Source organism: Halyomorpha halys, unplaced genomic scaffold, assembly GCF_000696795.3.
Source record: "Halyomorpha halys isolate HHAL.00 unplaced genomic scaffold, Hhal_1.1 Scaffold179.1, whole genome shotgun sequence".
NCBI lineage: Eukaryota > Metazoa > Arthropoda > Insecta > Hemiptera > Pentatomidae > Halyomorpha > Halyomorpha halys.
In genome coordinates, this window is record NW_027107000.1 from 511,727 (window position 1) to 530,339 (window position 18,613).

General features: G+C 28.6%; 2 protein-coding genes across 2 annotated transcripts in view; one reads left to right on the forward strand and one right to left on the reverse strand.

Moving 5' to 3' along the window:
* The window catches only part of LOC106679148 (uncharacterized), a gene marked incomplete at its 5' end in the record, with an annotated part of 31,252 nt that extends 16,672 nt beyond the window's left edge, over positions 1-14,580 (forward strand). Inside the window, 6 exon segments of the mRNA XM_014418126.3 lie at positions 208-327; positions 2,138-2,256; positions 4,713-4,941; positions 5,502-5,599; positions 10,660-10,863; positions 13,194-14,580. Of these exon segments, the coding sequence (XP_014273612.1) occupies positions 208-327; positions 2,138-2,256; positions 4,713-4,941; positions 5,502-5,599; positions 10,660-10,863; positions 13,194-13,334 (911 nt within the window). The 3' untranslated portion in view covers positions 13,335-14,580.
* A 2,470-nt stretch (positions 14,581-17,050) lies between these two features.
* Gip (hydroxypyruvate isomerase-like protein Gip) lies at positions 17,051-18,334 on the reverse strand. The gene has a single exon (XM_014418131.3). It carries the CDS (start codon positions 17,967-17,969, stop codon positions 17,181-17,183), a length of 789 nt encoding a protein of 262 aa, XP_014273617.1. The 5' UTR covers positions 17,970-18,334; the 3' UTR covers positions 17,051-17,180.
* Positions 18,335-18,613: the final 279 nt, after the last annotated feature.

The window sequence follows — 18,613 nt, forward strand, 5'->3', positions numbered from 1 at the left end:
AAAATATATTTTTCTTACTCGATCTACAACCTTTTTACTACTAGTGAGTTATCTGTAACTTTTGGTCATCTGTAGCATTCATCCAACTCAGTTCCCCAGGTACCTCTATGTTACCTTACCCATTTGTCCATCTTAAAAGATAAATTAACATGCTGTTATTATTACTTTTTATTTTATTAATTGTTTATGGTATTACTCATGTTACAGCTTGGTGTGATCTTTCTGAAGAAGAGAAGTATTTTCAGGTTTGGTCACCACCTCAAACTTGTAATAAACGTAGTTCTGCTGCTATTTTAAAAAATCTAGTGCATCAATTTTGTCCACCAGGTATTTTATTACTACTATTTTACTTATTACTTATTATATTTGCATTGTACCTTTAATGATTTTTCTTTCAATATTATTTTAACTGAAATAAAACTAAAATTAGTAGGAATTATATTATTACTGCGCAATCTTTTTTTTTTCTAAGATAATAGAATTATAGTTGTAGCTGTAGCACTAGTGCTAACTATAGTTGTCCCTCTTTCATTATATTACAAATACCATTAAATTATGCTCTATATTAATAAAATATTCTCGAGGGTTTTGTATATGTTTGAAACCAATATTATTTTTTAGTTAATAAAGGTCAAAACTGATATATCTAAATTAATTACATTCCTGGGGGATCCCCACAAAGAAAATTTTCGAAATAATTTTATGTAAAACAAAATATACAGTTAGTAGCAAAATGAGGTAAGAAAAGTAACATGTTTGATTTTGTCAAAAAGTTCATGTATTCGATCTCTTCACTATGTAAAGGAAATGAAACTTGAGAAGAAATAAAAACAAGGTTAAAGTGGGAAATGATTATTATTTCTCTCTTGCAAAATTACTCAGTTCACTTCTACAGTACAGAAAATTTAATGTAAGAATTTACTTAACTATTATACTATCTGATGTTCATTATGGATACATCAGTTTTTGTACATCACCATGTGAGCTACCCAATCTCGCATACATATTGTAAATAACATTTTACTCCTGGGTATAACACCATTATTTTGTGTACCAATTTTCTGTCTCATAGACAAATTTGTTTGCAGGATAAATATGGTTTATAGAACTCATGGTTTAATGGATAAGAACTTGCCATATTATATTCAATATCTACTGAATTAGAGTCAAAGCAAAAACATATTTTTTATCATTTTAAATTAATAGCACTATAAAATATTTATATTCAATTTAAAAATATTCTTTTGATAATTATAAAAAAAAGTTTCAACTTTAATATGCTAAAATAATTTATCTTAGTTATCAGTAATGGTTTTATTGTCCTCAAAAATTGTAATTAAAGGTATTTCAGCTTCATATCTTATATGTACTTTTTATTTTTAAGCTTTGCATGATTGAATTTTGATCTCTCTATTTTTTTCTTTCAATTTTCTCACCTTTGATTTTGTACCTAACATTTAAGCTGTACTCTTTGACATCCACCTCTAGTGTCATCTTAACTGCACCTTGTGCTAGAATGAAAACTGAACGCACCCTGTATTTATGCTTTCTTAAAATTTAACAAGGATGTTCAATCCTAAAACATGATGACTGAAATTTTTTTATGAATTTGTTGATTATTTTTGTGAATGAGTTTTTGACATCACTGGCTTTTTTTTTTAAACTGATTTCATGAATTGTTGAAAGAATCATTTGAAAATTTCTTTTCTTTAAGGAGTTACATATATTGATATTAAGTTATGATACATAACTCCTGATTAAATATTATCCTTGTAATAAAAAAAAAATTTAACATTGTACAAGTTATCATTTTATCAGTTACCATGTTTTATGACTCAAGTAACGGTTTTTGAAGATTTTCCTATCTATACTAGGTTGGAATTCTTCTGACTTGGATGGCTGCTTAGTTCTGTAGACTGTGTAAGAGAAAAAAGGAATCCTGAAAAAACTTGTTTTTGAATTGATTAAAAGTTATGATATCTGAGTAATATAGTTAACATTTTCCAAAAAAAAAAAAATGTTATGAATAAATGTTTATATATTGTAATGTATTACTTATTTAGTTATTCTTAAATATTTTGAGAGTGAAAACAAAAATGTATTTTATTACATATTGTATATTTCACTTATTTTTCAGGTGACAGTTCTTATTCAAGGAATAGAGATAATAGAATTTTACAGATCAATAATGAGTTGTGGAAATCATTTGGAGTAAATCCATTTAATTTGGTTAAGTGGACTTCTAATCTTAGAAAAGTAAGAACAGTTATTTTGATTAACAGGATTGTCTTTTTCCCTTAATATTAAAACAAAACAAGGTATAAATGCCATAAAATGATACAGTAAACCCTGGGTCTTAAGGATTTATCTGTTGTAGAAAAGTGTTAACTGAGAAGGGGTTAAAGTTTCATACCACAAAACATCCAGTGTGTCTTTCCTCTGGTGCTATCTCTTAGTTATTCTTCAGTATTTCTTACTTGTTTACCCAAATATCTGTGATTGGAGCAATTTTTTAATTGCTATCATTAATATATAAGTTGAAAGAACAAAAATTATGGAAACCTTCAAGAGGTGAAAAGAACAAAATGTAACTTCATGAAAAATTACAAAATCTTATTCAAAACCACATCTCCATTTCACTCTTCTGAATAAATCCCATTTGATACCCAAAATACTACATAGAAGAATAAAAAAAGAATAATTTATTTGCTGGAATACTGGAAGATTATTGATTGACCGTGTGTAAAGATGAAAGGAATATGGTCCGGGTGCGGTCAGAAAAACTCAAATAGTAGAATTATACTATTTTAATGAGCCAACTTTTCACCCCACGTTGCAGGGCTTCGTTAGGGCTATTTTGACGGCAGTCAAAACAAAAAAAACAACAACAAAAATGAAAATTTAAATTTATTTGATGTGATGATTGTGTTTTGGCTTTAGGTTTTATTACATAAAAAAAGAACAACTAAGATAAGATTATTACTACAAGATTTAACATTCGTATATATAGTTTTTAACATTAAAAATAAGATATATACGTATGGAAACAAGATATGCATGTATTTTTATAAAAACTAAATAAGGTCTAATTTTCAAAATTTTTCATAATTGTTTTTGTTCAGAGGGATAAATTTATATTTTGGTAACGAAAACTTGTCTGTTAACATATCTGTTAGAGGGTCTGAATTCCTATACTTCCAGTCCATGAAATCAAAAAATTGTTTATAGAAAGGGGTGTCAATCAAAAGAGGTTTCACTGTATTAATATTTATGATTTAATGTAGAAAAAAGTAATTTCTTATCTATTATAAAAATTTAATCTACACTAATAATTGGAACAGTTTATCATCATCTATTTATGTGCTGCTATTTATTAATAAATTTTATTTGTTGGTAGTAAAAATCTCGTTATGTCTGGTATAGGTTTGTCAATTAATTTACATTAGGGTTATATATTACTGAGTTTTTCAATAATTGTTTTTCTCAACGACATATTTCATTTGAAAATTGACTTTGTAAATATAGATATGTGTACTAATACCTCCCAATATTTTTTTTATTTGTGAAAAAAAAAAAAAGGAAATGGAAACAGAATTTTTATTCTGTTCCTTTCAACTATGCCTTTAACCTTAACAGTTGTGAATGTATTAGAGAAACAATTTGAACTGAGGAAGATGCCCAGCCATTCGTGAAGATAGTTAAAAATTAATGTTAAATACATACTGAAAGATTGCAGGCATTTGATAGGCAGCGGACTGCCATACCATATGGCAATATTATTAAACGATAACAGCCCACATATTCTGGATATATTGGATTATCTTAAGAAAACATATATGTACGGATATATATAACTAATTTGATTTATTTACATCTTTGTCACATCAATTAATGTCGCTTAACGTTATCGATTAAAAATATATATATATATTCCTTCTTTTCTCTCTCGATTTTATTTTGTTTTTGTATGTTTCTTAATATGGACTATTGCTATAATCAGCTTATATATTTTAGTATGGATATGATGACATTAGGAATGTTCCTGAGAGGTCAGTCAATGTGCATAGGCAAACATCACCCCTACTCTGAATTGCCTTGTATTAATAAAAAATAAAAGTAAAGCTGAAATATGATGTTATATGAAGTTACATCATATAAAAGCTGCTAATAGAAGAAAGGACCATTGATGGAGGGAGGTTTATATGTATGTATGTATGTATATATATGTATGTATATGTATATATATATATATATATATATATATATATATGTATATGTGTGTGTGTTTAAAGATGCTCATTTTATCATGGACTTTGTTTTATTTCTATTGCCTTAATATGAGCATGTTAATGAATTCAAAATATAGTCATAATCCCAAATGTGTTAAAAAAAAATAAACAAGATGTACAACAACTTGAATTGAATATATTCAAGCTGATTTAAGTCTTAAGAACAGAGGTTCCCAACCAGGATTCTACATAGTAATTTGAGAATGAGCTATTCCGTATCAACTCAACACAATTTTGAACCTTATCATCTTAGATTTCCTTCAAATATAGGTTGGGAACCACTTTAGAAGTTAAATAAAAATGCCTCACTCCAAATCTGTGGTCTTCATTCTTTGCCGTTTGATTTCCAAGCTCAGGTTGGTATTTCATACCATATGAAGATAATAGATAATAGGTTTTTAGTTTTCTTGTTGTCTGTTTTAGTGGATTTCGACTACAATTCTGAACAGAATTGTTGAAGAAATGAACAGGATTGATGATGACTTAATAGCCCAAGGATTGACATTAGTATCCTTAGGAAATGTTGGTTATGAAACAATTAAAGCCACTGCATTTTCAGAACTAATTAGAAAAAACGTCCCATCTCTTTTATTGCTATTGCCATATCTTGAAATTACTTCTAATCAACAATATATAATGCAGAGGATACGAGGTATGGTCTATAATTATTACTTTATTAGTAATTACTTATTTATGCCAAAATAGTTTATCATTGATGGAATCTTGGAGATGATGTTGCAGTCAGAAATAAAAACAGTAATAAATTTTACCATTTATAATTGCCAATTTTTTGGCCTAAATTTAAGGTCTTCGTCATAAAGACTTAAATTTAGAAAGTTTGATGAGATAACTTAAAGTTGGCATCCTAGGTAATAACTTAAACTACAAGTTATCATATTACTGACATTTAACGTGTTAGTGATGTTATTGTTTTTCAAATAATCGATTCTCAATATTTAATCTTGAAACTAATTGAGTCAAATTAAAAACAAATTATATTTAAATACTCTACTGCTCTACTTTTATCTTTGTGTTGATCACCAAAATTATGGGATATTATATATTTTTAGTTAATTATTTCTACTAATTATTGAATCTTATCTCTGTTTATTATTTTTAAGTTGTGTGCAAATGGTATTTAATTAGTTTTATTAACATATAATTCAAATATTATTTAATTTTTTTTTAAATAATAATAAATGGCTTATTTAGAACTTGCAGAGGGTAGTACCATGCGGGACTTTGATGGTCAAAGTGGTGGAAAGTTTAATGATATACCTTGGGATGCACATCTGCCTTCAGATGCTGAGGTAGGCAATTTTATTATTTATAGGCTTATAATCCATTTATCAAATTTACATATTAAGCTCTAATCAAATAGACATTAATAAACAGAAAATGATCATGGGGAACAGTCCAGATTATTTACATTTCAGACTGGAAAAACGTTAAGCTCCATTTTGGTTTAATGGTAAGTGTTTTTTATTACAAATTATGGGGACAAATTTATATGTTTAGTTTCTAAATTTGTATCCTATGATTTGGAGGTTAGCAATAGTGTCCTTCAAAGCTCGTGAGGTTCACCAGCTAACAGGTTATAAGGAAAAATAAACTTTTTTTAGTACCCTCTTAAGATAATCCTGGATCCTCTCCTATTATGGGTTGAGGTTATGTTGAGGGAAATTTATTCCACAGATATATGAATTGATGACTAAGTCTTCCAATGAAAAGTAGAAATTTTTTTTGTATTTTTGATTTTAATTTTTAAAATAAAAATTCCTTACTAGAACCTGAAGAATGATTGACTTATTAACCCTTAAGTGACCATTTTTCCCATTTGATAACATAAAGCAATAAAGAGACCATAGATACTGTTATCAATAATATACATTATTGGAAAATTCAAAAACAAAACCTTGAGTATTTTATACAGATAATAATAATGATAATAATGAAGGCTTAATGAACCCAAAGGTTCGATGCCGACACCACTAAACGCTCTCTGCATACATCCTTCCAGTGATGCCCCTCTAAACCCAATTCTACTAAATCAGTTTTAATGCAATCCTCCCATCTACGTTTCAGTCTACCCCTCGGACATTTACGTTGGTTCAGTGTTTATTAACATTTTAGGGATACACTCGTTACTAAGCCCTACAACCTTGCACGCCGGGTGTAGGTCCCTTAATTCAGCATTGTGTAATCTTCTAAATTCTTCCTTTTTAGCCCAAATATCATGCGTAATACTTTATTTTCGAAAACTTTAAGGCACTGTTTATTCCTTAGTGAAAGGGGCCATGTCTCGCATCCATAAAGAACAGTGGAAAGGATAATAGTTTTGTAAATCCTAATTTTTAAGTTTTTCGATAGAAGGCGCGAGCTAAGCAGTTTCGAAATTGAAAAATAACAAGCATTTCCCACCTTCAACCTACCTTTTATTTCCTCATCAATTTCGTTTTTTCTAGTTACTGTAGAACCTAAATACTTGTACATATCAACCTGTTTAAACGTATTTCCTCCTATATCTATATCACCGAAATTGCTTGCGTTTCTACTGCTAATCATGTATTTTGTTTTATTCGTATTTATTTTAAGACCTAGTTCCTTACTGGAGTTTATTAACGCGGTTGATAACACCCAATAATACCAAATCATCAGCATACTCAAGCACCGGTATTTTACCACCCAGAGTTAAACCCTTTTCGGTATTCATCACACTTTTAATGATATATTCTAGTGCTAGATTAAATAAGATAGGTGATAGAGAATCACCTTGTTTTAAATCCGACCAGATCTCGAATTTCTGAGAACAATGATTACCAATTCGTACCTTATTAAACGTTTCAGTTATGCACATCCGTACGAGATTTACTAACTTCTTTGGTATTCCTTGTTCAATCAGAATATTATACAGCTTTTGGCGGTCAATAGAATCGTAAGCCTTTTGGAAATATGTATAAAGCTGATGAACTGCCCTGTTGTATTCCAACTTTTTCTGCAAGATTTGCCGTAATGAAAAAATTTGATCAATAGTTGAACGATTTTGTCGAAAACCACATTGATAGTCTCCGATGATTTCTTCAGCATATTCTGTGATTTGACTTGTTAAGATTAGCGTAAATATTTTATAACATTCAGGAAGGAGTGAGATTCCTCGATAGTACAATCCATTGTCGGGCCCTTTTTTTGAACAGGAATAAGTAGAGATTACTTCCATTCCTCAGGCATCTTCTCAATTTCCCAGATCTTTTCAACCAAAATGTGTATTTTAGAAACTCCAATTTTACCACATGCCTTGATTAGTTCACTAGGAATATTGTCAGTTCCCGCTGCTTTATAAGGTTTTAATTTTGCGATGGCCATTTCGACTTTTTCCTGATTCAGTTTTTCTATCCATGGCTCAGCACTCTGGTATTCAGTCAGAGGAGATTGACAATTATTTCCCGTATTCAGAATACTTTCAAAGTGTTTCTAAAACGTATCCAATATATCTACTGGATCAGCAAATATATTTTTTTTTTATCTCTTATTTCTGTCGCTACAGAGCAGAATTTCCAGGATCGGTTAATACCTTTGTACATTTCTCTGATGTTATTTTTGATTTTATTATTTTCTATCTCTATAATTCTATTTTTAAGATATTCTCTTTTTTTATTTCTGAGGAATTTAGACGTCTCATTCTTTGAAGCCCGGAAGTAGCATTGTTTTCGTTAGGATTATTGAGAGTTTTTAATCTAGCGGCTTTTCTTTGTTCGCACATTTTAAGATACTCTTCATCGAACCAGGGTTTATTCTTATTAATTTCCTTTTTTCCGAGACACATATTACCAACCTCTTTAATATTATCTCTGATTCCCACTCATAATTTTCTCAATGTCTTTGTTATCTTCATCTAAAAGTTCTAAGACTTCAAATCTATTTTTTTATTTCGAGCACAAATTGATTTCGCATTAAAGGGATTTTTAATTTCTCCAGACCAAAATTTTCAAGACAGGACCGTTTTCATTTCTCTTTTTTATATTAAGTTTTTGTTCAATTTTCGCGATTGCTAATTGGTGATCTGAACCACATTCTGTCCCTCAATAGGATGCATCTATGTTGTATTAATACATGATCAATTTGATAACGCATTTGTGAATCGGGTGACGTCCAAGTATATTTGTGAATGTCCTTAGGTTTGAATGTAGTACATTTGATTATTAAGTTTTTCGATATGGCAAAGCTTATTAGTCGTATTCCATTATCGTTACTATATTCATGCAAACTTTCTTTACCGATCGTTAGATAATATACTTCTTCTCTTCTAATCTTTGCGTTTGCATCTCCTAATATTATTTTCATACAGCTTCGGGGTAATTTATCTTAAAGTCCCTCCAATTTATCATAGAATCTGCATTTAATCTCTTCATCACTGTCTTCGGTCGGAGAATGAATGTTAATCAGAGTGATTTTAAACCAACGTCCCTGAAATATTGCTACTGATTCCTATCACTAAAAAATTTGACATCCCTCAACACGGAAAGCAAACTATTCCTAATAAGATATCCAGTGCCTAACAAATAATTACTACTCCCCCCGTACCAAATAGTGTACTTTCCTTCCTTTAACGAGCCCTCCCCTGGCCAGCGAACTTCTCACAGTGCCACGATATCTAGATTGTATTCCTTAACCTCATCTGCAACTGATTTTAACCCACCAGCGGAATTTAAACTTCTGACGTTCCACGTTCCTATAATTAAATCTCTAATTTTCAATTTGCGCACTGAATCCCCTGAAGCAGTTCCCATCCAGAGACCCAAGTGGGGGACTAGTTTACCTCCGGATAATGAGTGTTTTATCTCAATAGGATCCATGACTGTTTTGTGATATTTTGTGAACTATGAAATTATGTGAGTAGGGCATTCAATCCATGGTCAGCGAGTCCATTGGACTTAGCAGAGAGGAATTTCCACCGACCATCCCCATATCCGCCACCTATGGGATGCGGTAATGAGCCCGCACGAGGATCTTATACAGATAAAGCAAAAAAATTAAACTGACAAAAAAGGTATTTTGTTAGGCTTTTATGAACTTATTAAGAAATTTATATTAATAAATTTTGCTCATTTATCCCTATCACACATTTTATAATGAAATAAAGAAACAAAGTAAAATGACTGAATTGTGTGCTCAACAGGAATTTTCTTGAAAAAATGGTCAACCTTTGTTCCTTATCCTCTGCACACAGGCAAGCAATTTGAGCTCTGCAGGGAACCAAACAAATGTTTTCAATCTCGATAAAAAACAAAATTTCCTCATGATTTTTTTCAAATTATTTACTTAATTTGAAAAATTACTGAATTGGATTTAAATATAATTGAATTTCTCATGAGTTTCTGATCACATTTTTTAAATTTTAAATACATTAATTTAAGCGATAAGATCCAGCTACATGACAGCAAATATGTTGCCTTAATCAAGTCGTTTTTGATTGACAATAAAAAAAATTGTTTTATTTATTGAAACACAATTTGTGATAGTTAATTTCATAATCACTGAAAGTTTCTCAAATCACAAAATTATAAGTAATAAAAAACCTTCTGAGATTCTGAATTTCATTTTATTTCACTATTTTTACTTACCTGTATGTCATAAGAGATTAATATATTTACAAAAAAATATTGCAATCTTAAAACTGATCAATTGTTTTTATTTTTAAAATTTTATAATTTGGGATGTCATGATGTAATTTTACATTTAGTAAAATTATATAGTAAGTTCAGAACAAAAATTGTTGGTCAAAATGTCACATAGAGGATTGCAACAATGTGAAATGCAATGAAAACTGGAACAACTTCCACTTTTGAAATGGAACGGCTTGTTCTGTACCAAGTGTTAGTTGAAATCACTCATTCTTTGGTAATAGAATACATATTTTTCTAATCATTCAAATAATAAAGCTCCTGAGTGATCTAAACTACTAGAACAGTCCATAAAATTTGTTAGAAATGGTATACAACTTTTTCAACTCGATCTGGGAGTTAGATAATCTACCTAGTAGTTTAAAGAAGACAATTTTTAGTAAAAAAAATATATATATATCTGCTGCGCTGATATCGAGAAGAATGCTGATGGAATGTGTATATATATATATATATATATAACTGTATTCTTATAATGTATCATAATTCCTTTTTCTCTTTTTTTCACATTTTGTTCTTGCTGATACCTAAGTTTTATATATATATATATACTGTTATAAATGTCAAGATATTTTTAGTGCTTCAGTGATATTCTCAATCACTGAAATCATTTTTTATTTCCAATAGTGACCTTTGTTGTTTACCAAGAAAAAATATTTAATTATTTAATATGACTATGTTTGTTCTAGTTAATAATGCATCTTATGGTTACTTATTTTGATGCCAAGTTACCACCATTGATTAGTGAACCACTAAGAAGACCATTTTCTACTCAGTACTTTGTTGAATCACCTAAAAAGCCCACACAAACAGAGCTTGCTATTTACCAACAAGGAAGTCGTCCTCCATACTACCAGCTAATAGTGAATGGTGAAATTCATCAATTACCTCCTGTACGTTTTTTGAAACTTTTGTGAAATTGTTGTGAATAATTTCACACATTTTTGTTTACAATGTATATTATATCTTTTTTTATGTTGACAGTATCTAAATATTTTGTAAATTTATTGTTTTTAATAATACTAGTTATATATAAATAGTTGACCGTAAAACTTAAATATAAGAAGATGGTCAGGGTATTGTCTTTTTTTAACCGGTTTTAAAGACGGTCTTTTTTTTACCGCAACCCTAACCATCTTATATTTAATACTAGTTATATTTCATTAAAAGGATATTATGTTTCTCATCTTCTTAATTAATAATAAACTAGTAGTTTAACACTAATTTATTCAGTTTGCTTGTACAGTGTATTTAATAACGACTGTTAGGATCATCTATTCCTGATTGAATCAAGTTACAAATTTTAGAGAAAAAAATTATCAACTAATTTATTTATTTTGAATTATGTATATTTATTGGGTCAGGACTGATCTTTGATGGCTCAAAGTAAAATGAAAGAAAAAATAATAAAAAATTACTTAAATTTTCTTTTTCTTTACTTAAGAAATTTTTTTTTACATATTTTATTGGAAATTTAACTGTTTGAAGTTTTTTTAAAATTAATTATTTTTTAAATAAGTCTTTAGTTTTTTTTTTGCTGAGACTTCAGCAGTAGCTTCTCACTGTTTCTTCTCTTAGACACTATAAGAGAAGGACTTGCTGCACGGTATATCATTCTCTGTTGCCTATTTCAGACAGTAATTAAAATAAGACACTGTTTCTTCATGCTTTATAGTTGTTTGTTACTCAACTTGCCTTTCACCTTCTTCTTCTTCATTGGTAACTTCTGTAACACTCTGTTCAATTTCTTCATCAGTTTTAAATGTGAACAAATTCTCCTCACAACCTTCAACCCATTCAGCAACATCTGTACCATTCACTGAAGCATCAGAGTTTATACTTTTAATCAAGATCGTGGTCATTTCTGCTTAAATGGCTGTACTGCCGTACTATCATATAATGCTTTTTCTCTGTATATGGTAATGTATATAATACATTGTCTTTTTTTTAATTTGTCAAGCCAGCCATTACTCACTTTGAAATCAGTTATATTGGGATAGATTTTCATTTGGAAAAATTGAGCTTCTTCCTTTAAAATCAGGCCCAAAACAGGAGTTCTCTTATCTGTACATTCCTCAGAAGCTGATGCTTATAAAAGAATTTATGTACGATTTTTTTCCATCATTGATTGTCAACTTACCAACATTATACTCACAGGTCTAATTGGAGGAAGTTTCTCTCTTGTCAATACGTAATAAAATGGTGCACTTGTTACTCAAAGAATGTTTTCTTTTTTCACTAATTTTAAAACTTTCACTTATAAGTGAAAAAAAAAAAAGTGTAACTAAAAATATAAAATACTCTTTGTATTGGATTTATTTAAAATGTGACAAAAAAAAAAAAAAATGATTTAACCAGCAAAATTTGTATTATACATATTTCTATTTTTAATTAAATTAGTTTTAAAGGATAAAATGATTTATAAAATAGATATTATGTATTTATGATTCCAACAAAATATATTATAAACATTCTCTTATGAATTAGATTACCTGATATTGAAACTAAAAGTTTCCACTTTTGATTTTCATTGTGATTACAATAACTTGTTTATAGATCAGGAATTTAAAAATGTTCTTTATACATGTGCACTTTTAATTTGCAAATTTGAAATCCAAAATGTTTTTGCCTGCTAACTTTTCTCAAAAAAGTAACTTTTTTTGTTTGTTTTTTTTTACGCCAGTTTGGATTAATGAAGTGTTCGGAGTACCAGAGTTTCGATTACCAAGATTACACTGTATCTCTTTCCATTGGAAATTCTTAAATTAAATGCACTAGAGAAGAACTGGAAGAAATTACAAAGTATATTTCATATCAAAAAAACTTCATTCACCTTATAACTAAGGCCTACCAAGTTTAATTTTAAAATTCTAGAGAGAAAAAAAAAAAGGTAGCGATTGAATATTGACCACCCTGTATATTACTATGAGTACCCATCAATAAATTATACTAATATTACAGTGTAATCTTGCTAATCAGGACTATTCCATAATCTGAATCATCCCTTCAATCAAAAAGTTGAAGATTTGATTTTATGTATGTACTACATATATGCACACATTCAATAATATCATATTATCAACACCTTACATGCTGAGACATAAATAATCTAGTTAAAAATACCAACTCACTGTATTTAAATGGATTTGAAAATGTTAGTTACCCAATGTACTTTCTTTTTTGTTTAATATTTAATTTACTTAATTTTTGTTTTCATTTTTAGGGCAGCAACAATGTGTTGTATGCATTACTACTATTTATCCATTGCATTAAAATTCATCACGATGGGATGCTTGGAAGGATTAACCTCGGTCCTGCAGGTCTTAATATGCTTTGGATAGTGGAAGATACGACTAGAATATGAAGAATTTTTTAGTACAGCATAATCTCTTTTTATTTATGTTCATGTTAGTCATATTTTAGTTTCTACACTATTCAGTTCAAGATTGATTCTTTTTCTCGAAATATGCAATATTGGATATTTTACAATTTTTCTATTCATTTTTCAAATTGAACATAATTGAAATTGATCATTTTTTTATTTAGTTATTTTTAAGAATCAAAATCATTGATTTTTGAATGGTCAGTTACTTGATTTTTGTTAATTTATGAATCAATGTGATTATATTATCTAAAAATGATAGGTATATTTATTATTATTTTCTAGAATTATTGACATTTATGCCAAAGGTGTTTCTGAGTTTAAGTTATTAAATGATATGAAATAATGTTTTTCTTAAATTAAAAAATAAAAATTGTTAATATTGTTTTTATAATTGACTAACTGTAATTTATTTATATAACTAGGCAATTTTTTTTTTTCAGAAGTAAGAATGGTTCTGGTCTTTTTTAAATTATTTTAAGTATGGGCCCATTATAAAATAGAATATGCGAAATTATGTATATTATTGTTAAATAAATAACAAGGTATGTCTGTATTTATAAATTTTTTGATAAGTTGATGATAGAAGAATAAAATGTGGATAAACAATTTGATTTAATTGTTAAATTATAGTCTACCGAAAAATGATATTGTTCATTAAAGAATGAATATCATTCTTCAATTGATAACTTTATTTAAAAGACTAGTTAAATGACAATCCAGATTTGTTTAAACCATTTAGTTTTAATTGAAATAAAATTTGTACATAAGTATTTTATTACTTAAAATTTTAACTGTCTTAGATTACTCATATGTATACAATCTTTCTTAATCATTAATTATATTGTTTGTTGTTTTTTTTAACGGCTAATTTCTAGGATGTATTCAATAAGAAATATTATAATTGAAGAAAGATGGTCCAGGTGTGGTCTAAGAAAAACTCAAATAGTTTTTCTTTTGCAGCACCCAGACCATCTTCCTTTTATTATTACACACAGTAAATCTTCCAAGAAATATTGTATTTTGCAAACCTAAAAAATGATCAAGAAATTTAAATAGGTACTTAGATAATTTTTAGAAACAGTTATAGTTTCTAAAAATTCATAAAAAGAAAAAAAAATTAACATAATAAGTAAAATACTTTAACTGAATTATTTTAAAACTAGAAATTTTAACCATTTTATGATCTATAATATTTCTTATGACTCTAAAGTACAATTTTTTTGAATAAATAAATCAAAAAATATTTTGTTGTTTTATTTGAAGTTACAAAGCAAGTTCTTAAAAAAAAAAAAAATAATAATCAGTTTAAATAAAAATAAGAAAACTAGTTTATTACTATTTTTCTTCCTTCCTGATCTTAGCCTTGAATATCTTCTAATTAACTTACCGTCATATATATATATTGATCTTTTTCCTCGACTGTTGTAGGTATATATATATATATATTTTTTTTGGTGGGTCTTGAGGATCAGTCAATAATACAAATTTGTAATAATACATCTTTTGGCAACGTTCAGTGTTTGACTATGGCCCTACAATGAGAAAACACAGTTTTTTAGAACATACATTCTTTTCAGATAATTGCCACAAAACTACAAGTACATAGTGCAATCTCTGACCACTAAATATTTGTATTAAACCATATTTTGGTTGTAATATTTAGTATGTACTTGTAGTTTTGTGGCATTTATTTGAAGAGAATGTATGTTATAAAAAAACTGTGTTTTTCTCATAGTAGGGCATGACTCTGCTAACAATATAGTTGTGAAACGTCACCAAAAGATGTATTATTGACTGATCCTCAAGACCCACTAAAAATAATTTTCTCAGAATTCATTCATGTTATTAAATATGTATATATTTTTAGATCATGTGCACCTGTAACATTTGTTATTTTGCTAAAGTATTTTAGGATGCTAATCCAAATTTTCCCATCTAGTACTTCTTACCCCTTTCTCTTTTGGCTAATCTATATATCTATGTAAGAGAAGAAATTATACTCTCTCTTAGTAAGGTCTCCTAGCTTCAGTTTAAGTCTCATATGTTATTCTAACCAACCTAATGTAAATCATTCAAATAATTTGGTCAGATTTTCAATGCACATGTTTTCTTGAAATGTTAAAATTGATTATTCAGTAACTACATCCAGCTCAATCTTATAATTTTTAACTCTGGATATTATATTAGTTCATCTTTTTCTACTTCTTAGTTTTGTCATTAGGTAGGAAGAAATACTGTTTAATTAATAACATCTTTATCCTGTTCTTTTTTCATTTCAATGTGTATTATTATCTCCCATACAAGTTGATCCTTTATTTGATCTTCACATTGTTCTTTAGTAAAGTTTGCACAAAAATAATTGAATTTTTATACCTCCTCTAACTAAATACAGACCAAGGGTTATAAAACTTAAAATTTGTTGTTTTTCGTATTTTTAATGTGATTTGGTGGTGAGCATGAGAGAAAGATATTTGTAAAAAATTAAAAAAGATATACATTTTTATAGGCATTTAAAGTTTTGGTATCCATACCATGCCCATCTCGTGAACAATATAAAAGCGAATACAACACCTTGATATCAATGACATAAAATAAACAAAAATTATTGAAAAAATATTTTATTTACAATTGAAAAGGGAATACAAAATAATTGTATGATTATATGAAATTGATGATTATATTTAATTACTTTAATGAATATATTTTAGATGCTATTAATTATAAAAATATAGCTGTAATACTAATTGTTTATATATATTATTTGTATAAATTTGTTTGATAATACTTCTTTAATTTTTTTTAAATAGTTATACGTCTTTAACCAGGAATTGTTCTTTCGAATCGACCTACTTGCTATAATGGAAAAACATTCATCTCACTTTTCCAACCCCCATTACAACTAGTTAAAGTGTTATTTAGATAGACATTAGAAGTTTGTCAACTACTGCACAAGTCATACTCATGTAAACCATTTTTTTTTTCTTCTGTAATTTTACATTTAAGCAAATATTCTTAAAATGTTTTTGTTAGTTTTTTTTTTATTGTCATATCATTAAAAACTTCACTCACTAAGAGTCTGGAAGGGCTTGTCATTATTTTTTTTTTTCATTTATCAATTTAGCTGCACTTAAATAAAAATGCATTTATGAGACAATGATTTAGAGTTCGTTCAGAAAAAAAACATATATGAGTAAAACTTATTAGTTGACCATATAATTTAAAATATGAAGATGGTCAGGGTCACTGTCTTTGACCGCAACCCTGACCATCTTCTTCACATTTTATAAGAAAAACTTACTTATTAGTGCCAATGTTTTAGCCAGAATTTCAGGGCTACGAACAAAACACAGTGTAACAACCATAATGATTAAAAGGAAGTACAAAACCATCTAAAGAAACCCCCAACCATCGTCTCATATACCTACAGTGAACTATTGACTCATTATTTGGAATAAATTTAGTATTTTTTTGTATTTAAAAACATCATCAAATTTATAAAAGAATATGCAACAGAGGGAAGAGCCTGGTAACTCAGAGGCCCTACTCACTCAAAAATAAATTAGTAAATCATGTCTTAAAAACCAGAACAAAGAACTTTATCAGTAGTTTCAAGAATTTAGAACTGAATATTCTCAAGTGATTTCAAAATAGGGAAAGTAATTTTTAATTTACAGTAAGAAGTATACACATATATATTTTTTTTTGTTAAAACATTTTATTCCAAAACATAATTTTAAGAAATAATACTTGTAATATCAAACAACTATCAGTTTTTATTTAACAATTGACAGATTTCTTAATAATTTATGATATCTCTGGAATAATTTAAATAGAATAGCCAAACTTTTTCAACCATATTAATCCTTCTTTAGATGAGTTCAAAGGTTTGTATTCTAAACCAATCCATCCTGCATAGCCTTCCTTTTCTATTAAATGTAAGATATAATCGTAATCAATTTCTCCTGGTGTTCCTGGCTCATTCCTATTTGGAACCTGGGCTATTTGAATGTGACCTACATAGGGCAATAAGGATTTAATATTGTGAGTCAAGTTTCCTTTAATGTGTTGAAGATGGAATATATCCAGCTGAAGTTTTAGATTTGGGCTATTAATTTTCTGGATTACCTCTAATGCATACTCATAATCATTAAGAAAATAATTAGGCACAGTTATAGAATTTATAGGCTCTATTACGCCAATTATACCCTCTTTTTCCAATGTTGAAACAACACTTCTTAAATTGTTTTCGTAAGTCAAATTATGTAAAGGAGTTTTATTAGGAACTAAGCCTGACATTATATGAATCAAATTACACTTCAATCCTTTTGCATATTCAACAGAACGGTTAAAAGATTCAATGAAACCCTCAGTCTTCTCAGGCAATGCAGCGAAGCCTAGTTCACCTTCTGACAAATTGCCAGTGGGAACATTGATCAAAACTTGGTTAAGTTTAGCATTTTCCTTAATATCAACAACCTGATGCAAAGGAAAATCATAGGGAGAAGCACATTCAATCCCTGAAAAACCAGCTTCTTTAGCCAACTGGTACCTCTCCAGCAATGAAGCTGTTTCTTGAAACATAAATGATAAGTTGGCACAAAACTTTAAAACCATTTTGGGAAAGTAATTATCAGTTCAACTGTAACCAATAAAGGAATAAGACAGATAAAACTATTAAAATCAATATTTACAAAACAATATCAGCTATAAATTACATAACTCAGATTACATATCTAATTAATATTTTAGGCAAAGAGCAAATAATCGTTTCTGATATGCCATACTAAGTTAGAGGTGAAAACCTGTGGAGTGGATACTGACAGGACTTGAAAATAATAAATTAGTGGACCGCAGTTACTGTTTTAATAATTACTCAGAAAGTAAAAGTAGACTATAAAATAAATATTGCTGGCCGGGAAAGTAATACTTCATAATAGAGATAAGGTTAGTGGGTTATCCCATAGACAATCAAAGGGACATTTCGTTATTTCTTATGTTCTATGACATCGATATTTTTCGTCCGATTCTTATCAAATCCAGTAAAGATACAATAATGATATAATTCGGGCATATGAAAAATTCGTATATGAAATACCTCGGTGTATTGTGATGTCAGAGTTGTAGTTTATACTATGACCGACGTGAAAAAATATTTTCGGCCCTAAAGCTGGAGGAAAGAAAACGCACATACATACGGGCGTGAAACCATTTTTACAACGGGCGGTTCTCAAATGAATGGCAAATTTCAGGTTCCAAAT